Genomic DNA, 23,056 nt, shown 5'->3' with positions numbered 1-23,056 from the left:
TCCCCAGGAGTCAGCCAGTTCAAAGTATTCCCGGTGAATGCCTAAATTGCTTGGGTTGCTTTCTGAAGGAGAAACCTGAACTCACTTATCACTTACGTTCTCCTAAGCCTTTCAGTGTATGTAGTCATCCCAGCTAAGATTATTTTATTTCTAATTTCTTTTTGCTGGAAACACTTTCTTGTTTGGTTTCCAAATAAGACATGTTGCCTTAACCTTACTTAACACATTGGAGCCTTTGGAGTTAGTAGAAATGTTTAAAAGTAAATGTACTAAAACTGAATATTACTGTTGTAATATGTCTTCTTAGGTACCAGTGCGTTCACTTCAGAAATTCTTAGTGATTTTCTTCCATGCTGTTAGTTTCTAGAATACATGTTCAACGTAAATTTTTAAGAGATTGGCTCTAAGTTTTTACTCGTGATTTAGGAAAGTGTTACCTGATAGTTTTAGAAAAGCTGCAAGCGTTACCTGGTTACTCTGCCATGCTACCATACGCCATGCACCTACTGTGCTGTGCTGGCTTAAGTAGGAATGGCCACCATAGTCTCATGTGTTTGAATGCTAGCCCCATAGAGAGTGAGTGGCACAACTTGGCTGTGTTGTGGTAGGTGTGGCCTTGTTGGAGGGAGTACGTCACTGGGCATGGGCTATGAAGTCTCATATGCTCAAGCCAGACCTAGTATGACATTCCCTTCTCCTGCCTGTGGATCAAGATGTAGAACTCTCAGCTCCTTCTCCAGCACCACCTCTGCCTGTACACTGCCATGCTTCCTGCCATGATGATAATAGACTAAACCTCTGAAACTAATACAGCCCCAGTTAAATGTTATCCTTTATAAGAGTTGCCGTGGTCATCGTGTTTCTTCCCAGCAATAAAACCCTAACTCAGACATGTGTCCTATTACATTATATGCATATGCAGGCACTCAGATACAAAGCTGTGTTCAAAGGTGGAAGTGCCATCTTTCTGTGTGAATTGCATATGTCTCCTAGACTGTTGGTTTACCTGTAAGAATACAGAGGGCCCCATATCAGTATCCAGAAAGTGAAAGTCGAAATAATCTAGGTGTTAGACAACAACTAGTCGGTCAGGATCCTGAGTTAATGTAAAACTAACGTAAGAAAATTACGTTGGAGCTGGGTGTGGTGGCCAACATCTTTAATCCCAGCAGTCACTGAGGCAGAAGCAGTCAGATCTCAGTGAGTTCAAGGCCAGCTTGGTCTACAAAGCAAGTCCAGAACAGCCAAGGTTACACAGGAAAACCGTGCCTCAAAAAAAAACCAAAAACCAAAACAAAACCAAAAAAGCCCCCCAAAACTCCCCGCAAAACCAAAAAAAAACCCCCAAAACCCACAAAAAGAAAGTTAAGTTGGACTATTTCACAGCTGGATATAGGTACTGATTGGGTGTAGTTTGTCACTTGTGACATAGGTATCATCTGAGTTTGGTCTTCAGTCAGAATTTAAGAAATATGAAAGTAAAATTTCATGTTTGTATTTATTTCTTATGTCACATTTGACATGTGCTGTTTGTCTTATTCTAGAGTTCTATTTCTATTTAAGTATTAAGAGACTTAAGGCGACTTTTTGGATGATCACTTAGAGCTGCACATAGTGCTCTGTAGCCCATAACACATAATAATGCTCACTTTTCCATATTAAGGGATGGTCGGATGCTGTTTGACTACCTTGCAGACAAGCATGGGGTAAGTAAGAAATGGTCATGTTCTGAAAGAGCTCCTTAGAGACTAATGCTGTGCACAAGCAGTGTGCTGTAAGAATGTGATTCTTAGATTAACTTACTAAATACTGCAACTGGGGTGGCTTTTAGTGTGTAGTTTTTTAATAATTCAGTGTTGATAGTTTATAATCCTCTTTTGATAATAAATCTTCACAGTGTTTGTCTTTTTGTGAGTCGCTGTATAATAGTAACTCGTGTTAGTGCCAACAGAAAACTAAAACTAAAACTTAGAGGGTATGGGATCTTCCCCTTCCTGAGCCCCTAGGGCCCTGTTAGATTTTTGAGGTAGGATCTTGCTATGAAGGTCAAACTGTCTGCAAATTTGTGGTGATCCTCCTGCCTCTCTTCCGGGTCTAGAATTATATGCATGTGCTACGTGTCTAACTCAGGATTTTTTTTTTTCCCTCATGGCTTTTGCTTATAAATAAGTGAAGGCAGTACTAGTGGTGAATTAAAAATGCTTTCTTTGCTCAATAGAGAACATTTCACTTGGAGTCAAAGTTTCTTTTGCAATCAAATGGCTATCAGCACAATTCAAAACTCTATGAGAACAAAGCTGAACATTAAATTGACACACGCATGCACACATACATACATACATACATACATACATATTTTTCTGATCGTAGTAATATTGGTGGCAATTTTAGGGAAACTTTTTAGACTTAATGGTTCATCTAAAAGTTAAATGAGTGGAATTTCACAACTTAACCATAAAAGCTTTTTCTCCTCCCAGTTTAGGCAAGAGTATTTAGATACACTCTACAGATATGCAAAATTTCAATATGAGTGTGGAAATTACTCAGGAGCGGCAGAGTATCTTTACTTCTTTAGAGTCTTGGTAAGTACCTGTTTATTTGTTTTTCTTTTCCCTTTACTCTCTCCTTTCAGAACTTTGAGTTAGTCTGTTAAATTCTAGAACAACCATTGGCAAAGGAGAAAGGTAATTTAGGTTAAAAAAGGGGGATGGGGATAAAAAGGCCCTTCACAACAAAAACCAAATAGAAAATTGTGTTAGTGCCTCAAAATCTGTAGAGAGGGCTGGTGAGCTGGAGCAGAAGGCAAATGCTCCGCTAGTACAAACCTGGCAGCCGGAGTTTGGTCCCTAGACCCCATGGCAGAGTGTGTAGAAAGAGCCAGTTCTACCAAAGTGCCCTCTGACTTCCACAGTTACCTTATGGCAGCCTGCACCCATGCACAGACATATATACATGCACTAATAATGAATGTGGTCTAAAAACAAATTTAGAGGGGCTTTAATTTGACCTTGAAATCCAAAAGTAGGAGACTATTAAGTTATAATTGTATGAATTTTAATATTAGCAAAATTCTGTCCTATAATGGATTAATTTGGTACTATAAGCAAGGTGAATGACACATTACAGCTTAATACATGTTACCTAACCTGTTCCTTGTTCTGAACAATGGTAATCCTGTATTTTTTAAGGTGTTAAGTTTTAATACTGACCCAAATGATTTGTCCATTACATGGAGATGTAGGGAGCTTAAACAGTGTCACTCACGGGTGCTGTGTGGTCCGCTTAGTCACACCGTGCTTCTCTTATCTAGCCTTTTATCTGGGAAGTTATTAATGAGCAAATTACCAAAGCCCCTGCTTTCTGTAGTTTATTCTAGAAGCTAGAGAAAATCTGCTTAAGTCAGGGACCTTTTGTCTTTCCATCTTTCTTTCTTTCTTTTTTATTATTATCTTTAAAAATTTATTTATATTACAACCCAATCTAGCCCCCTCCCTCCATCTCCCCATCTCCACCACCATTTCCCTCCCTAGTCTTCAGAGAGGGGGAAGCCTTCTCCCCTGTCAGCTGACCCCAGCCCATCAAGTCTCCTCAGGACTGCCTGCATCCTCTTCCTCTGGGGCCTGGCAAGGCACCCCACCAAGGGGAAGTGATCAAAGTGCAGGCAACAGAGTCCATGGCAGGGACAGCCCCTGCTCCCCTTACTAGGGGACCTATATGGAGACAGCTGCCTGTTGGCTATATCTGAGTGGGGGGTCTAGGTCCTCTCCATGCTTGGTCCTGGTCCATGTTTGGTGCAGTGTTCTCTGCCAGCCCCTTCACCCTGCTGCCCAGATTTGTTGGCTCTGTTGGTCTTCTTTGTCTTTCAATCTTAAGAGTTCTTTATTTTCTGGTGTCACAAAGACAACTCTTGGACCATGCTGTCTTTGGTGCCTTCAGTGAAATTCAAGTTTCCTGTTTGGAGTAGTTCAAGGGGCAGATCAATGTTACTTATTCAGGTATTTCCTACACTACAGTTGTGTAGGCAACTTTAGTTTTTAATGCTACCCACCATCCTTCAAGAAAACAATATTTTCTGTTTATTTCTGAGCTTGATTTAAAACATTATATTCCTCTCTCTCTAATTTGTAAATGAGTTCTTCATTTACGGATAAGCTGTTATTAGCTTGCAAGTACACTGAAGGTAATCATTGATGTTAAACTTGAAGTGACTTATCAGAAAATTCCATCGGTTTTACCTTGAATGTTACCAGGGATTTGGGAGAGCAAAAGTTGATTACTTTCAGAATATAAACAGCTTAAGCTAGGAGTGTAAAGCCAGAAGCCTGGTATGATTACAGGTACATGAAAAGAGCCGGTTATTCATATCATTTGTTACTGCTGGGAGTGAATTTTGAGAATGAAGATTTAGTGTCATGTTAGAGTTCCAGCACAGTAAATTTATTGTTGCTGGTCAGTGAGTGAACGTGCCATTTTCCTAAGACATGGAAACTTAAGGTAACTGCTGGAAATCCAGATATTGAAACTCTTCTAGTATATCCACGCTTGAAAGCAGGGTGCTATGAGAGCCAACTGTAATGACATGGAGTTGAGCCAGGGTAGTGCACATGAACCTTCTGGGGGTTACAAAACTTGCTGAGCTTGTACAAAAAGCTTTTATCCCACCGCATAGAACACATTTTAGTTTTACAAGTGTCGTGGTTATGTAGTATGGCTTTATAATTAGCCTAAGAATTTCTATAATTAATAGGTTCATACTTTATAACTGGGAGTTTTAATATTTAAAAAGTTATGGCATGTGTTGCTGTGTCTTAAAAAACATTCAACTCTATGCCTTTGCATTATTCCTAAGAGTCTTATATTGGAATTCAAATAATAAAGAGCCTCAAACGGAAATTGAATTTCTTAAAACTTATGTAGTATTCACTTAAAAATTAATATTATTGTCTCATTTTATACTATAAAAGATTGGACTAGGTAGAAGCTAAGCTATTTTCTTTTGGCATATTGTTACTTAGTTCAAAGAAAGGAAGATTAGATGTTAATTATTTTTTCATGATTTAGAAACTACCATTAAAAGTCTTGGGTGTTTGTTTCAAAGTTTTGTAGCAAAAATGAAAATCTTGCTTTGGATTTAGGTGAAAACAACATGCTTTTTTAGTTTGATTTTTGTGAGTCTGTGTGTGTTCTTTTTCATTTCTAATTTTTTTTTTCCTGGTGGTTGGTTACTTTTAAATCTATGGTTAGGGAAACATAAGCTATGAAAGAGCCATTGTAACTATGGGCTGAGATTAGAATTTGACTCTCCAAATGACCTATTGTAGGTCAGTGTTTATAAATTAAAGCTGTGTGACCCTCGATTTATTTTTAAAAGACTTGGTGGCTTTTCAGATATGTTGAGGAATGTACCATTTGGATGTGAGACTTATTTGCATTATGGTCCAAAAGTGTGTTAATTAGATAGAATGAAATCAGGAGAATTGGTAGAGACGTTTGAATGTTTTTGTTTTATAAGTTTTACTGTTTTTATTAAAGATCTGTCCTCACTAGAGAGCCTTTGGTTTACCTCCAAAATAGGACCATTAAGCAACTATTGAATGTAAAAGTGATTTAAAAATACTAGAACCATTTCTTTCTTTCTTTCTTTCTTTCTTTCTTTCTTTCTTTCTTTCTTTCTTTCTTTTTTTCTTCCCTCTCTTTCCCCCAGTTAATGGTATAGCAGTTCATTTGAAAGTACTTTCTGTGGTGCCTGGGCAGCCTGGGCAGCCTGGGGAGTAGTGACTTGAGCATCTTGGCCACAGTTTTGGGTCTGATGTCCCTGTTAGTTTAAAAGGTATCTAGTTCATACCGATTGCCAGGCACAGCTTCTATTTCATTATCTCTAATTAGAATATATATTGGTTGGTTTTAGTTTTAGGTAGGCAAAGTAAGTATATTAAATTTAATAGCGTGTTATACCTGATGAAATTGCATGGGTTTGGATGGGGTGGTGTCTGCACTCGGGATTGGTGCATGCATGTGAAGTCCGAAGTAATGTTGGATATCCTCCACTACTCTGCATTGTCCTTTGAGACAGTCTCTAAGTGTACTTGGAGCTAGACCAACATTCGCATCCTCACTCCCAGCACTGCAGTTACAGGCAGTTGTGCATATTTATGTATGGATCATACTGTGGGTATACTTCATGATAAAAATTGGAATAAGTGGCTTTTTTCTCATTTCAAATTTTAATTTACAGATGCTATTCTATTACTTGATTGCTCTGAGAACTTGCTAATGTTTTCCAAATCATTTGAGAAAATTACTGCAAATGATAATAAAAACTATGCCAAAGTGCTATAAACGATCCATTTTGATAACCTCTTACTTACTGAGTTCTTAGTGTGTGTTGGGTAATATGCTTCCTGTCGTGTTAAAGCTGCATAGCAACTGCAAAGCTTTCTCTTTCATCCCTGTGTTGCAGGTGAGGGGGCTAACACACAGGTGGCTTTGCTGCTTACAGTAGCAGTGGCAGAGCAGAATACTTGGCTGGTTTTCTAGTCACACGATGTAATTGCATTTTAATTTATGATATACGGTTACAGGTACTCTGTGCTGTGTAAGTGCTTTGGTGGGAAGTGAGTTCAGAATTTTATCGTGGAGTGCAGGAATATATTTTGTCTTTGCACACGCCTTCCCTGTTCTGCTCTAACACGTGATTAGTTCTGATTCACTCTACACGTCCCGTTGCCGTGCTGTAAGAGAACATTGCTGCAGTGACTTTAGTCATTAGTTTGATAGTTGTCCACAACTTTGTCATCCTTTAGTGACTTCCCGTATAAGCGAGTAGGCCTGCATTTTTCACTTTGATTCCTGTCATATTTTTTATTACTTGTTATCATGGGTCTGTTATGCAGTCCAGGCTGGCCTCAAACTTGTGGTCCTCCTGCCTCAGTGTTCCTAGTACTGAGATAGCTATGTGCTACTGTGCCCTCTTTTGAAATATTTTTAGTATTTGTTTTATCTTTTAATATATTGTGAATGAGACTCGGAAGTTTTGGATTCCTTTGTCCTAATCCGTTAGCATTAGGTTCCTTTGAATCTAACATGCTCTGTAACATAGTCTTAGGTATATGAAATTTGATTGCATATATATTATCTGAAAGAGATTATGCTAAACTGATGTTGCTGTTGGCTAGCTTTAAAATCACCTTTTATTTTACAATAAAGATCTGATATTAAAGCTAAATGTTTTTAAATAAGTTATTTGAAATAGTTTACTATTGTGCTTTAATAAGACCTTGAAAATAAGGAGTTTGTGGTAGAGGTATACTTTGGATGTATGTCTTTAGGTAGGCTAGATGGATGTGTTGGGTATAAAATGTACGTTTGTTATTGCTGAATAATATTGAGTCTGTAACTAATTATTCATACAGGTTCCAGCAACAGATAGAAATGCTTTAAGTTCACTCTGGGGAAAACTGGCCTCTGAAATCTTAATGCAGAATTGGGATGCAGCCATGGAAGACCTTACTCGATTGAAAGAGACCATAGACAATAATGTGAGTTCTGGCTTGATTCTCTGAGATTTCCATGTGCTTGTCATGTTTTCTGGTATGGAACAACACTGCACATTTTAAGAGGGGGAAAAAAAGAAGTAAAAACCTTCATATTTTGTTGTGGTTTTGTTGTTGCTGCTGTGGTTTTGTTTTGACTGAAACTTGTTGCACTTGGTGTGGCTGTTGGAAGAAAAGAATTAGCCCTTCCCTTCTGCAGCTGCCGTGCCAGTGAAGATGACATGGCCTTGTCAGTGGCCCCCTCTAGAAAGTTGTTGCGGAAGATGACAGTTTCACCCACACTTAATGGTATCTTCCCACCCAGTAATTAAGGATTATTTTCTTCTGTCCTTGTTTTTAAAATGTCTTCTGAAGTGATTATAACAGCGGAATAGCTTGAAACATCAAAGATCATGGAAAAAAGATGGGGTCAAGCCTTCATTGTAGTACAGCCTTAGAGTAGGGCCGACTTCTAGTTACACGCCTGAGATCGGTGTGCTTGTTTGCACGTCTGTTTTTCACAGACTAATATTTCCTCTGTACATTTCTTAATCCTTCAGTCTGTGAGTTCTCCACTCCAGTCTCTTCAGCAGCGAACGTGGCTCATCCATTGGTCTCTGTTTGTTTTTTTCAACCATCCAAAAGGCCGAGATAATATTATTGATCTCTTCCTTTACCAACCACAGTAAGTTATATCACTTTAAATTTTAGTTTTTGGTTATTTAAAATGTCCTCCTTTAGTGTTTCAATTTGTTACCTGCCATTTTTTGGGGGGGCTTGGTGTGTGTGTGTGTGTGTGTGTGTGTGCACGCATGCGTGCATGTGTATCTTAGTTAATTGGAAAGCTCATATGTAACTATTAAGTAAATTATTTGATAACTGTATTCTAGGCCCTTTAGAATTCTTCTTGAAGAATGATTTCTGAATCAAAAATATAGATATCATGTAGACTCCGGGCTCACTCTAAAGGATTACGTCAGTTTGCACTGTCACCCGGGTCCGTGGGTCTCTAGCATGTAGCTGGTCCTCCATTGTCACCGGGTCCGTGGGTCTCTAGCATGTAGCTGGTCCTCCGTTTCTTGGGTTACACATTTGTAACCAAGTGAGAGAAAAATTCTGTTTTTACTGAATATGTAGAGACATTGTGTTTTTGTAGCTATTATAAATAATACAGCAGTAACTTCAACATATATTATTAGGTTACATTAATTAGAGATTATTTAAATTATACGGGAGTGTATGCAAACAGTACTTTATAACTTTATAAGGGATGTTGGCATATATAGAACTTGACACATAATGACATTTCGGAGTCAATACCTTGTTAGTATTGATGAGTGACTATCAATTTAAGTGCTAGGAATACAGATCTTCGCTAAGGCATTGGAAAGGAAAGGAGGGAGGAGTAAGGTGGCTATATCGTGGAAGAGTCCTTTTTGTACAGCTGGCCCTGGTCAGCTTGACTGATAAGAAATGCACACATTGCTTTGTAGATTTGTGAACTACACCATTCTGTTGTTGACCAGAAGTAACTGTATTTTTTATTGACTTAAAAAATTGTCACTGTTACTGAGGTTTCCTGTATACCTCAGTTATGCCTAAAACTTGACACTCTTCTTCAATCACAGATCCATCCTACCACACTAAACAGATTTTTACCTTTGACTCTTACAGATATTAGGGTGTGTGTGTGTGTGTGTGTGTGTGTGTGTGTGTGTGTGTGTGCGCGCGTGCGCATGCGCGCGCATGAACATCACATGTATACATATTTGTGTCTCAACAAATAGAGAAATGAACCCTATTGTGCTTTTAATGCCCAGTAGGAAGTTTTGTTTTGTTTTGTTTTGTTTTGTTTTTATTCAATTGATTAAAATGTGTGGCACTGAATTGACAGTATGGGTTTGTTAATGTACATGTCCCCATTACCAGACTGTAAGCACTGAAACAGTGTTCTCAACTGCCTGGAACGCAGCTGGGAGAAAGTTAGGAAATTTAAAATATTACACCACAGAATTTTCTCACAAAGACTAATTAAAATGAGGTTTCAACAAAGTTTCTGTTTGATTATTTTGTTAGCCAAGTAAAGGCCATTTCCCAGCAGGGATTCACTTGATTTTTATTTCGGCCGTCAAAGACACACAACTAGAACAAATGAACTTGTTTGAAACTATAGAATAGTTGCTCAGGTGAGGGCACTAGGGACCTGCTCAGGGCAAGGTTCATGTTTTCTGAGTTACAGCTGCCCTTGGGCTAATGTCATCACACACTGCAGGACCTGAAGAGTCACTTCTGTAGTCTAATATTCAAAGTAAAACAGTGCTTTCATGTAAAATTTATGCTTCAGCAAAGTCATTTAAATGACAACGTGGTATGAATCACAACTTGTAGCTTTGTACATTTTCCATCTGCCAAAAGCTAAAACAAGAAGCAGACCTTCCTTGCTGCATGAATTTGTGACAGTGCAGTTTAACTCAGCTCAGTTCTTGAGTGTTACAGACCTCATCGCAAGTCCCAGTTTTCTAAAAGTTCATTTAAGTTACATTAGAAGTGATGGTGTAATGTAGGCGCATGCTAAGAAGTAATATCAAGACAATTTAACTAAATTATGCAAGCAATAAAGTACTCCCATATGCTCGCCAATGGATGACAGTATTTAATTAAGAGTATCTGCATGAAAAAATGTTCCTTAGAAACTGGATATAAGAATTGGGGATCTAGCTGGGCGAGGCCAGCCTGGTCTGCAAAGCGAGTCCAGGACAGCCAAGGCTATGCAGAGAAACCCTGTCTCGAAAAACCAAATAAATAAATAAGTAAGTAGCTGGAGATGTAGCTTAGTGGTAGAGCTACATCCTCGCATAGCTTTTGTGAGTCCCCTGGATTTGAACCCTGGCATTACCAAAAAAGAAAAAAAAAAAAGTTTCTGCCTCCCCTGGTAGCTGCCTGCCCAGCTACTTTTTGTTTTGTTTTGAGACAATGTTTCTCTTTGTGTAGCCCTGGCCATCCTAGAACTTGCTCTGTAGACCAAGCTAGCCTAGAACTCAGAGATAGATCTGCCTCTGTCTCCCTTAGCGTGCAGGCGCCACCTCTGCCTGTGAGTCAGTTTTATTGATGGGAACTGGGATAGTAGTTTAGAACTTGGTAAAGAAAAGAAAGAAAAAAAGAAAAAAAAAAGAAAGAAAAGAAAAAAACTATATATGTACACAAAACACACATACCATTTCTCAAAAGTGTGTACATACATACATACAGACACACACACACACACACACACACACACACACACACACACACACACACACTGCCTGCTGGGGAGGGGTCAGTTATTACATGTTAGAGTAATATAAGGGGAAGTAATTAGGAGAAATGTGATGAGGATTGTCCACTGTCAAAATAGTAGCATGACTTGGTGAATAATTTTAAGACCTTCTAATCCCATTTTTCATGATTGCCAGTGCCACTGATTTAATCCAGGGCACATAATACTGTAATAGTGTCCTCACTGTTTCCATGTTTACATCAGCAAAATTATTTGATTCATGTAAATGTCCAGTTTTCTGACTATGAAAAGTAGTTTGCGCATTGCAACGTTTCATTCCATTGTTCCAGTGGGAGAATGAAAGTCATAGCTGTTTCAAGTCCTGAACAAACTAATAAGTGCATCTAAAGAGCTTCCAGCCCACTCTTAATTGGCAATAGTAATGCTATCCCCGTTTAGAGTCTTGTCATTGATTCTGCTGATTTTACAGGTTATTTAAATAAAGTTCCTAAATGCTTGCAGTCTTAGGCTAAACAATGTCAGTTACATATTTTCTTTAATTCACACTGAATTATATATATGGGAAATTGTGGGAGTTTAGTGAATGTTAAGTGTTGTATTTTTACCTTAGGTACCTTAATGCAATCCAGACAATGTGTCCACATATTCTCCGCTATTTGACCACTGCTGTCATAACAAACAAAGATGTGCGGAAACGCCGGCAGGTGCTGAAAGATCTAGTGAAAGTCATCCAACAGGTAAAACTAAACTTCAAGCACCAAAATCTCAGGTGCAATCTTTTCTAAAATAAGACTGCAGGCTTGGTTGAAAATTGGAGGGAGCTATACATGAAGTTAGAGAGACGAGCCCTGAGCGTTTATTCTGTAAATTCTTAGGTATCTTTATGATGGAAGTGGTATGAGTGATTATGCTTTCTGCTGCAGCTGCTTGATGATTGTGGAGTTGTCACCCGATGATGGTGACCTTTTAAAATGGAACCTCGTAGTAACAGCCCTTTAGGTGGGCCAGAGCTAATGCTGTGTCATTTATATTGAGCTTCTGATAGGGGTAGTGCTAAAGAAATCGGATTTAATCTAAGAATGTGAGTACAAGAAAGTGAGTGTTATAGCGAGGTGTGTCTTCCTAGCAGGAAAAGTTCATTGAAAAATGTAATCGAAAACTTCTGGAGTAATTCAAAGGCGAGAGTTTAGACTCTAATTTGGACATTGGCAAGCTTGATGCATTATTTGAGGAAAGGGTCAGAGAAGATGCTTGGAGAAGATGACCTTGGATTACTCACTATGAGTTGGGATACTTATAGACACTGCTAACCAGTGCTCAGCAAGATCTGATTGGCATGTGACTTCATTTTGCAGGAGTCTTACACATACAAAGACCCAATCACAGAATTTGTTGAGTGCTTATATGTTAACTTTGATTTTGATGGTGCTCAGAAAAAGCTGAGGGAATGTGAATCAGTAAGTATGAATTTTTACTAAGCAATTTACGCTCTTAAATTTTGAGGTGTGATAAAGTATTGAAGTAATTGAATAAGAAAAAATAACCTAAGTGGCAGATTATTAGTAGAATGAAGTCATTTAATTGGCGTTTGTTTCCTTTTGGTTAGGAAAATTAAAACATGAGCTGTTTTTAATGCATCTGAGTCTCCTTAATTCTATACTTTTCTAATGTGGTTCATATATACATGGAAATCTCAACTGTGATTCTTTTAGAGCAAGTCTGGAATTGGACATGCAGGCTAAACTGTCAGTGGACTCACAGATCCACCCCCACACCGCCCACCCCTGCTCCCAGTGCTGCTGTTAAAGGCCTGCACAGCCACACTCTGCTGCTGTTTTCTCTCTTGTGTGTTTAGTTTGTGTTTTAAAGAAGGTTCTTTTTTCGTGCATGTTGCATGCGCGAGGAAGTCACAGGACAGCTTTGTGGAGTCTATTTTGTTGTTTCCCTGTTAAATTGGTTCCAGAACTCTAACTCAGGTGTCAGGCTTGCATGCCATGTGCATTACCCCCTGAGCCATCTTGAGGGCTCTGCCACATCTATTTGCTTATTTATTTGCTCATATTCACAGCTTGTTTTGGGGTTGGGTGAGGGCTAAGTACACAGTTTGCTGTTTATCTTATGCTGACCTTAGGCATCCTGGTGCCTTATGCTGGAATTGTGGATGTGCTGCACCAGCCTCAGCTGGGTTCATCTTTCAAAACAAGATTTTGGAACAAAATAGTCAATTTAATTAAGATCTTGTTACTCTAAGGGAAAAATGTAAACATTGTGATATTTTTTGAATATTAGTCAAAATAGAAAACAAATCTAGGATGGTAGCTTGTGTTTTTACAACCTTGTGCACATTACACATTACTTATATGCTGCCATTGAAATAAGCTTTTTATTACTATTGTCTTTGAAATAGGAGCTGTTCCTTGCATTGTTGTCTATTTGTCTTATGTTGCAAAATGTTCATGTATTCGGCCCATTCTTTAAGTAAGCTACTTACTAGCAGAGCATGTTGTAAAAAACAAAATGTGTCAGGAAGTTGCTCTGCTGTTTCAAATCATCAGTAAAACAAGGAGAGGCTGAGGCTTTTTGAGGTTTTCTTCCTTCATTAACTACTTGTTTAAATTCTTAAGGGTTTGAACATGATCAATATTCTAGAAATGCCTATGCTGTAGGATGTTTTAGATAGTGAAATTATAGTGAGTAAAGCAATCAAGTATACAAAAATGAGTCGTTTTTTTAAAAACAGTTGTCAGCATGATTAATTTTTGTGTATCTAGGTGCTTGTGAATGACTTCTTCTTGGTGGCATGTCTTGAGGACTTCATTGAGAATGCCCGTCTCTTCATATTTGAGACTTTCTGTCGCATCCACCAGTGTATCAGCATTAAGTAAGAGCACTCAGATTGGAGATGTGTTTTCTACTTTAGTCTCTGGAAACTGCCATTTATTATAATGTTATGTATAATGGGATTTTGGTTAATTCCGTTTTTATTTCTCTTTGCTTTTAGAAAAAAAAGAAATAATTTGCTGATTTGTAAAAAGTTTTTGAGTGGCAGAATATAGTTTCTCTAAGTCACAAGTTGAAGATGTTAAACTTACTTTTAGTTACTGTTTTAAAGAATAAAAAGTTGAACTGTTATGAAGGGTTAGGCAGTATGTTTTTAACAGGAGGCCAAATGAGTTAGCCCTTAACAAAGTAGAAATTGTGTTGAAAGGCCACTACATTTGGTAATAATTTTTGTTAATTAAATTTCTTTAATTATATATTTCAATTCTCATAGTAAACTCCTGTGACATACTAAAATGTTGAAACATGGAAATACTGTGGTAAATTTTAGTTGGAAGTTTGTCTGTTGTGTGAGAAAATATTGGGAAAATTGTGAAATGTACATGATCTATTAGAAACTAATTTGATCCATTAGGATTTCAAAAATTATTAGTGTCCTTTAAGTCAAATATAAGACATAAAACTTGGTACTTTTAATCTTTGCCTCTGAGGAATTGTGTATAGACCAAGTTATCTTCCATAATGCCGTTTGGTTTTAGTAGGAGACCCATCCATGCTTGCCTAATTTTAGTGAGTTGTCCTTGAATTGCTTGTCCAGGGTTAGCAGTGTAGTGTGATCACTGGACTTTCCTTAGGGGAATTAGTTGTAGTTTGCAGGCATGGTTTTCAAAATTGATTTTTTTTCCCTATTCTTTATATGCAACTGATTGTGTGGTATAAAAGCAGACACATCACATGTGAGACTCATTGACAGTTCTACCTGGTCTTGACTCTTTGTAATTAGGGCTTTTCTGTGAGAAAGGACTCTTTAGTGTTTGGTTTTCTTTTTGTAGTTTTCTCAATTTCCTCCTAGGTTATGGTTGCTTGTGTGTTTGAGATTGATGTGTTTTGTTTGCCTGTGTGTTTGACCTGAACTTCATTAGTTGCTCCTGTGTTTTATTGACAGCGCAAATCTGTGTTAGTAAATAAATGTATTCTGAACATTTTAAGTCATAAGGCTTCTTTGCATTTCACTTGTACAGTACCGTGGGTAAGACGTCTGTGCTAATTCTAGCTCTTCACCTCTATACGCTGGTACTTAGGTTCATTATTAAATTTTTAGAATTGAGTTTACTGTGTTTGTTAGTAAAATAACCTAAACATTTATCATGTCTACTCTGGTAAAATGTGTAGTTTGGTGCAGGTAATAGACCAGAAGTACCTCGGTGAATGTTTATGCTGTTGTCAGTGTTGGTTAGCTTGCTTTTTTCTGCTACCTGGGATCCAAACCTAGGCCTTGTAATTGCTAGGCAAGCACCTGACTGTTGACTTATGTAGAAAGCTCTCTAATTTATATTATGTAATTTTACTTTTTCTTGGGTCTCTTCTGTTTTCCGCTAGGCTGTCTGTAAAGCATCTTAAACTAAATTTCTAGAGGTGTTCCAAAGCCCTGGGCTCTCCTATTCTTGCATTGTACTTACTTGAGACTGTTCAGACTTTTCTTTGCCTGCTTTAGAAGATTAAAAAAATACAAGCGCCCCCCCCCCCCCCTTTAAGGAATACACTGATAATAGTAGATGAGATCAGACATATTCAGGTTGTTAATGGCCATAAATGTTTTCAGATGTTAGAAGTTTTGAGCTTCAAGAATTCTTAGAAAAAACTTCTAATCCAGTACTGTACTCTGTAGAAAAACGTATTTTAAGTCTTTTCAGTAGAATAAGTCTAGAAAAAACATAGAGCATTCTGTGGTGATAATGGACTTGTTTTGTATCATTATTTAGCCTGGGACACTTGAAACATGACATTTTAAGTTCTAGAACCAGTGTTTTCAAATGTTTTAGTGTACATATGTGTGCTGACCTACATGCGAACGATTTGGCCCACTGTCACATGCAGTCTTATTTATATGTATAGTTGTGTATGCACTCAAATAGATTAAATCAGGCCCTTTTCATGCTATTGATCTTACATTTTTTATTACATTTTTTTGGAACCCTGACACTAGTAGAAATACTGACGTAGTCCACTGTCTTGTTACTCAGATGGAAAGCTTGAGGTTTGGTGTCACCCAGCGGCGGCGTAGGTAGCTCTGGGTTACCAGGCTTAGGATGGTAAGCCTCTTTGCATTGAACTGGTCCTCACTGGTAACTGTTTTGTTGTGAACAGTTTATATTCTTAGATATAAACTTCATCTAAATTGGTTGTTTATAATATCACATGAGCTGAAGAGTAAACATGAAATCTTTGTCAGCTTTTAACTCTGAATCCCAAAATCTCTAGTTTTGTTTGACACACACAGTTGTGATGTGTAGCAGGGCTTCTATGCTGTACCTTGAGGGTTGGTTATCCCAGAGCGCAGCCAGAATTGAAACAGTCACGCCCCATCACTTAATTTTTTATCCATTTTATCTCTTTAGCATAATGAAGTGATAGACCAGTAACATTTTTTTAGTGTATTGAATATAGTAAGCCTTTTTATGTTTTAAGAGCTGTTTTACTGGATTAGAATTACAGCAGCTGAAAGTAATGTGAGATATTTATATTGAGATTTTACAAAGGCAACAGATTTCCTTCAGACTCTAATGATTTAGAATCCATTCAAGTGATCAACAGAACAAAGTTCATCTTTAAACAATACACAGGGAGAAAAGAGATGATCTGGTCTAGTTTTCAAACTCTGCTGTATAGTGAAGTCACTGTGAGAAGTTATACAGCAGCTTACATAGAATTGGTTTTTCTGGCTTTACCCAAACCTTTTGAATCAAAATATAACCAACAATATAGCTTTTCAAAGAAAGAAGTATTGCCAATGCTAGCCGGACACCAAGGACCAAGGAGTGACTGTCCTCACTGAGCCTAAAGTGGGGAGGAAGAAGCAGGTACTAAGTGCACAGATACATTCAGATTTAAAAAGTATGACTAGTGTCTTAGTTTTACTTTCCTTTGCTGTGAAGAGACACCATGGCCAGGACAGTTTATAAAAGAAAGCATTTAGTTGGGGCTTTCAGAGAATGAGTACATGGCCATCGTGATAGGGAGGGAGCAGGGCAACGGGCAGACATCTTTTCTACAGGCATGAGGCAGAGGCAGAGAGCCCTAGATTGACTGGCCCTGCTGGGGTGCTTTTGAAACCTCAAAGCCCACCCTTAGTAACACCCCTTCTCCAACAAGGCCACACCTCCTAATCCTTCCTGAAGAGTCAATGCACTAAAAACCCAGGATTCAAGCATATGCACCTATGGTGGCCATTCTCATTAAACTACCTCGTTAGGTATTTGCAAATACAATATGGAGTGAACATATGCTTTATATTGGGAAGGCCAGAGAAGTAATTCAGAGGGAAGTGTCAGACAGTCCTAAACTCACTGTGCCTGAACTTAGACTGTCTTTAAGTATTTATTGTGCCACACAGTCTCATTCCTTTCCCTTGTCCGTGCTGGCCTTTGTGACCTCTAATTAGTAGATGTTCATTCTCTTTCTTTTGTGGGTGGCGGGGAGATGTCTCTGGCTTCTTTTTCCTTCTAAAAGATAAATATTTCAGTTCCTGAATACAATAACTTGATGAGTCTCATTGCTTCTTAAATAAGTTGATACTTGTCACTAAGCACATATGATGGTTAGGTCTTTATATAATGCATATTGAGATTGTATGTGGATTTGTATGATACTACAAAATCCTACAAGAAAAAATAAGTATGGAAAGATGGTATGCTGGGGTTTAATTTAGTATAGCTTACTATTTACTAGATATCTGTGTCTGAAATGTAAATGTAGTATAATTCTTAGACTAGCTTTTAACAGGAGATAAATCAAAGATTGGAGTAATAATTTGAATGCAAATGACACACAGGTTGGATCACACTACTGTGATATCCTTGGGGAATTAATTTGCTTATTTCCCACTATTCTTATATTTTTAATACTCTGAAGTTGGTCTACTTCATTTATTAAGTAAAATTAGATCTTAACATTTTCCAAAAAAAGAAAAAAAAGAAAAAAAAAAAAAAGCTTGGCGGTGGTGCCGCACACCTTTAATCCTAGCACTTGGGAGGCAGAGGCTAGTGGATCGCTGTGAGTTCAAGGCCAGCCTGGACTACAAAGTGAGTGTAGGTCAGCTAAGGCTACACAGAGAAACCCAGTCTTGAAAAACAAAAAAAAAAAACAAAAAAAAAAAAACATTTTCCTTTAAGTTCTTATCACCACATAAACATTTATATTTAAAATCATATGTTGGGGAGTAGAGAGAAATAGTTTTTAACAGATAGTAGTTGCAAAGACCATTATCACATTTCTGTGTTAGTTTTAATATAAGGTTATGTATTTCAGTTGTCATGTTTAGCATTTAGTGTTTTTGAGCTTTCTCTGTCCACCTACTGCCACAGTTAACCACAGTTTCTCCTTAGCAGGCTTCTTTAGTTGTTTCTCATAGCATCCTGTTACAGCTAGACAAGCCTTTTCTTTGGCTGCATTGGCTGCAGTCTTCAGTGAAAACCACAACACAGGTTCCCATATTGTAACCCTTTAGTCAACAACTCCAAAATAAGTTGTATTTTTCAAGTAAAATTTGGTAGCTATTAATATCACATGTGAAATGCTGGGCTGCAAATCTGTGCGAAGATGGCAGAATGATGGCTAGGGTTTACAGAAGAGGGAAGAGAGACCATTCTCAAGGCCTGCCATTGGTGATTTGATAGATAATCAGTGTGCAATCATTAAAAACCCAATTAAGTCCCTAGTGCAAGATACATATCTAATGTTTGTAAGTGGGGCCACCGGCATTGATGGCGTCACAGAAACACAAAGAAGGATCTGCTGTGCTCTGGAAGCATGAACAAGCTTAGTTAGAGCAACGAGACTGTGGATGGAGTGCCTGCTTCTGTTTGAGGTTGAGGCCTCTGCTCATCTTAACACACTTGGTACCTTTTTGTGTAACAGGTAAAATAGCCAACTTCAAGATACATGAAGAAAACATTCAAGTCTACTTTGAAATGCTTCCAGACAGTTAGGATTTTTAGTATTAGAATTTGTTTCTTTTAGATTGGGACTGACTTGGATCTTTTTTCCTCAGAAATTCTGCACTTTGATTTCATTTTATAGCATTTTCTAGGGTGGCCTAAGCCAAGCTTATCTTTTAAGCTTTGACTAGTCTGTATGTTTTTCATTTTGTTTCTTTCTTTGTATCTTTAGTATTTTGCATGTATTAGTATAGACATTCTTTTAAAATATTTTTACATTTATCATCTAGAGAGAGGAGAGAGAGAGAGAATGTGTGTGTGTGTGTGTGTGTGTGTGTGTGTGTGTGTGTGTGTGTGTGTATGTTTTCTAGGCTGGAATCATTCTAGCATTGGTAAGCCCTGCTGGATTTCTCATAGATCTTCTACTTGTTGATATTGTAGTTGATGTGTTTGGAGATTAGGTGATCACCTACCCCTAACTTCTCAGCTTAGTTACTCTGCGAGTTGGTCTTTGTCATCAGCATCAAAGCCAGTCCATATTTCAATGAAAGAGTCAGGCTGTCATAGAGAACTCACGAGAGAGAGTAATGGGAAGCTGAAAACTTAGATTGTAGCTAAGCTAGAAGAAGCCGTGACTAGGTAATTAAGTTTGAATGTTTATGCTTTTTTTTTTTTTTTTAAGATTTGAAAAGAGCTGGGAAATAAACTGATTATAGGGTTTTAGGGCTAAACAACTATGTAAAAAAGATTAAGGGCTCAAATACAGATTATTTGGATAATAACTGGAAAGTAGTAATGGAGTCTGCGTCAGCTTTATGGCTAGAGTAGGAATCAGACAAGTAAGTATTGGTTTCCTCCATTGTGGTCTGCATGACACTCCTTTCTGGACATGTTGTACATAGTATACACCTCAAAGGTGCATGTTCTTTGCTTTACCATGTACAGTTGCCCTGGAGCCCTGAGGTCAACAAAGCAAAGCAACTAAGAATAGGTTGGTTATAAAAACACATATCATCATTGAAAGATTTATTGGGTTCCTTTAACATTTGAGAACCATGTAAGAGACAGGTAGCTAAGTAAGGCAAAGGGCTGGTAGAGGGACACCCTGTGCAAAGAGCCCAGAGTTGGGAGTGTTTGTAGAACATTTAGTATGGCTGCTGGGGAAGAGTGTCTTGATGGAGAGAAGAGGATGGTGGCTGTAGCTAAGGGGCACGCATGGAAGAGAACACAATCCGGAAGTGTTTGAAGTGTATGCAAAGTATGAGTCAGTCACCACGCACAAAGCACTCAGCTTCTATGTCTCTCATTAGTATGTTAGCAGATAAGCTGAATATGACTCCAGAAGAAGCTGAAAGATGGATTGTGAACTTAATTAGAAATGCGAGGCTGGATGCCAAGATTGACTCTAAACTAGTGAGTATTCTATTAGGCGTGGTACGTGCTGTATAGCAGTTGCTGACTGCTCTTATAATTCTGGCAATTTTTAATTAGACATTTTATTCTATAAACGTTTTTGAGACAGTGTCTCACTGTGAGACTCTGGCTGCCTTGGAACTCACTGTATAGACCAGGCTGGCTAATTGCCTTGTGTGCTGGCTTATGGGCGTGTACAACACACTTCTTGTATATGAAACTTCGTTGGGCTGAGCCCAGTGGCGTAGGCCTGTAATCTCCCCTACTTTGGGCTCTGAGGCAGAATCCTAGGCCAATTAACAGAATACTGTCTCAAAATGGAAAAGCAAGACCCAGACTAGGGCTGTAAGTTTAACAAGATTCTTATTTTGTGTCAGGCCCCATTCCTGGCACTCTATACCCACCAAAAAAATAGTTGGGTAGCACTTGTTTGACGGCAGCAGCGACATCCTGTGCTTTCTTGATGGATAAATATTATCATCTCAATACAGTGATAGGTGTGCAACAGGCGTGTGGTTTGCGTTGTGCTCATGATTTACTAAGACACTCCAATCACTGACTTTACTGGAATAATTTCTCTTTCATTTTAGGGTCACGTGGTAATGGGTAACAATGCAGTCTCACCCTATCAACAAGTGATTGAAAAGACAAAAAGTCTTTCGTTTAGAAGCCAAATGCTGGCCATGAATATCGAAAAGAAACTTAATCAGAACAGTAGATCAGAGGTAAAAACCAAACATTTTCCATTCTGTCTGGGATTTAGTAGTAATGCAACAACTGTTACATGAACTTTGAGAGCAGAGTCAGTATGGGTAGCTCTAATTTTGTGTTTCTGTTTAAGTTTGCAAACATAGTGTTCAAGAAACTGCTAAGCTGAAACTAATTTTGTCTTACATGTCTTATGCTTGTTAGTCAAGTGAACAGACTAAAAATTATGTTCCCAATTATAACTGTTTATTCTTTTATTCTTCTTTTGTGACTTCATTATTTTACTTCCCCAGGGCGCTCAGCACATCATTTTGATTCTGATAGATGATAAATTACATGTGCTTGAAATGTGTGTTTTCTTTCTAAACCTAAAGAAATTGTTCTGTTAAAAAACTACTGCTTTTTGTGCTGATCTTACATAAATTTTAATTTTATCTTTTATTTGATGTTCATAATTAGCTGCCCCAAAATATCCCCTCCCCCTTTTAGTAGAGGTCCCTCATTTTTGATGTGCAAAGAACTTGAGTGACTTTGTAACTTCCAAGCCATCTTTAATTCCCCTTAAACCCTGGCTGCTATGACTGAGGGTGGGGCGTTGTTAGTACCTGCATTGAGCTGAGACTCGAAGAATAGGTGAAATTAGATTGAATTACACTGCATATTCCAAGCAAGTCTAGTAGAGCTGAGCCTGGAAAGTGTTTTATGTGATGGTTTTCTTCCTGTCTGCTTTTTTCCTCTGCGTTCAGAGTGACTTTGTTGATTGTTGTCCCCAGGTTGGTGACTGGGTATTGTTACACTTTATCACCATCCGAAAGTCACGAGTGAGAAGATGCTTCTACCACTCCCTTTTCTGTTAGCGCTTTCAGATTTCATTGCATCTTGATGATTTCTCTCTGCATGTATTTTAGGCTCCCAACTGGGCAACCCAAGATTCTGGCTTCTATTAAAGGAACATAAAGAGAAGAAGAAAAAAGAATCAATGAAAGGCACAATAACCATTATGTATAAAGAGTGACAAACATTTTTAGAAGCATTTAACATGTTTATTATAAATTTTGGAGAATTTGAATAAAATTGGCTGTGATTCATTTTTTATCTTGCTTGAATTTTCTTGTGTATGCAAGTGTGTTTTATTAATTTTATTTTTAAACAGTTATATATTCCCAGGAAGTTGCTAATGCAGTACAGAGAGGTCCATGTGTAAACCCAGTATCCTTGGTACTGTAGGGCAACACAAACCAGGGTATTGACATGGGCACAATATTTAAAATGATTCTTCTTTAAATATATGTAGGTTTGTGTAACTTGTGGTTGTGGTACAGAACTATCAACATCACACTCTGTGGACATACATAATCTCAGTAGTTCTAGCACCTGGCAACCACTAACATAGTCTCTATCTCGGAGAATTTTACAAAAATGGAATTTGAATTAACTTGTCCTGTTGATTAGGTTTATACCTGTAAGTGTATAGATTAAAAATACTCAAACCAAAAAATGAATATAACATATAATGAACAAATTGTCATATAGGTCAGTAGTGTATTCTTTTATTACTAACTAGTATTCCTTGTTTATTTACCACATTATATAGTGATTTGGGTATTTTCCAGTTTGGTAGTATTACAAGTAAAGCTTTTTAAAAGTTTTGCTCAGTCTCTCTAGTTACAGAGATTAAGTAGGAGTATAGGTAGAATCTTATAAAATTTTAGTTCTGAAAATAAACAAGTGACAGAATTGAGGTTTCTGGCTCTTGTCTTGGGATATTGGTATTCCTAAATTGTTGTCCAGAGGTGCTGAAATAAAGAGCAAGCCAAGTGCTGATTCTTCTAATTCATTACTATGAAAATGCTGACTGTATACAGACATGTATAAGGATATTTGTAGCACAGAATTGTTAATGTTTATGGAGAACTTTCTAGAAAAGTGATCCTTATATAATAGCCAATCCCTTTATCAAAAGTTCTGATCAGTAATAAACCCATAGTTCATTTGAAAGTTAAGGAGAATTGCATATACTACTAAGGTGTCAAGTTTTGATCTATAGCTCAAGCAAGACACATTAATAACAAATATCTCTCTATAATTACTCAGCCTAGCAAGTAAAGCACTTATCAGATGTGTCCTAAGTGGGTTAGCAAAAGTTCAAGGAACAGATAGAGTTACCATTAAATATCTGCTGGGCTCAA

At 37.8% G+C, this 23,056-nt stretch overlaps 1 protein-coding gene across 1 annotated transcript in view; it reads left to right on the top strand.

Moving 5' to 3' along the window:
- Eif3e (eukaryotic translation initiation factor 3 subunit E) overlaps positions 1 to 21,962 on the top strand; it is a 29,064-nt gene extending 7,102 nt beyond the window's left edge. The window contains exons 4-13 of the mRNA XM_051159540.1: positions 1,664 to 1,706; positions 2,478 to 2,582; positions 7,413 to 7,538; positions 8,093 to 8,217; positions 11,420 to 11,546; positions 12,165 to 12,266; positions 13,581 to 13,690; positions 20,057 to 20,159; positions 20,750 to 20,884; positions 21,776 to 21,962. Of these exons, the coding sequence (XP_051015497.1) occupies positions 1,664 to 1,706; positions 2,478 to 2,582; positions 7,413 to 7,538; positions 8,093 to 8,217; positions 11,420 to 11,546; positions 12,165 to 12,266; positions 13,581 to 13,690; positions 20,057 to 20,159; positions 20,750 to 20,884; positions 21,776 to 21,814 (1,015 nt within the window). The 3' untranslated portion in view covers positions 21,815 to 21,962. The remainder of the gene's footprint in view (positions 1 to 1,663; positions 1,707 to 2,477; positions 2,583 to 7,412; positions 7,539 to 8,092; positions 8,218 to 11,419; positions 11,547 to 12,164; positions 12,267 to 13,580; positions 13,691 to 20,056; positions 20,160 to 20,749; positions 20,885 to 21,775) is intronic.
- The last annotated feature ends 1,094 nt before the right edge of the window (positions 21,963 to 23,056 follow it).

This window comes from Acomys russatus, chromosome 17 (assembly GCF_903995435.1).
Source record: "Acomys russatus chromosome 17, mAcoRus1.1, whole genome shotgun sequence".
Taxonomy (NCBI): domain Eukaryota; kingdom Metazoa; phylum Chordata; class Mammalia; order Rodentia; family Muridae; genus Acomys; species Acomys russatus.
The sequence above is the reverse complement of the archived record's forward strand: the minus strand, read 5'-3'. Positions and strand labels throughout refer to the sequence as shown.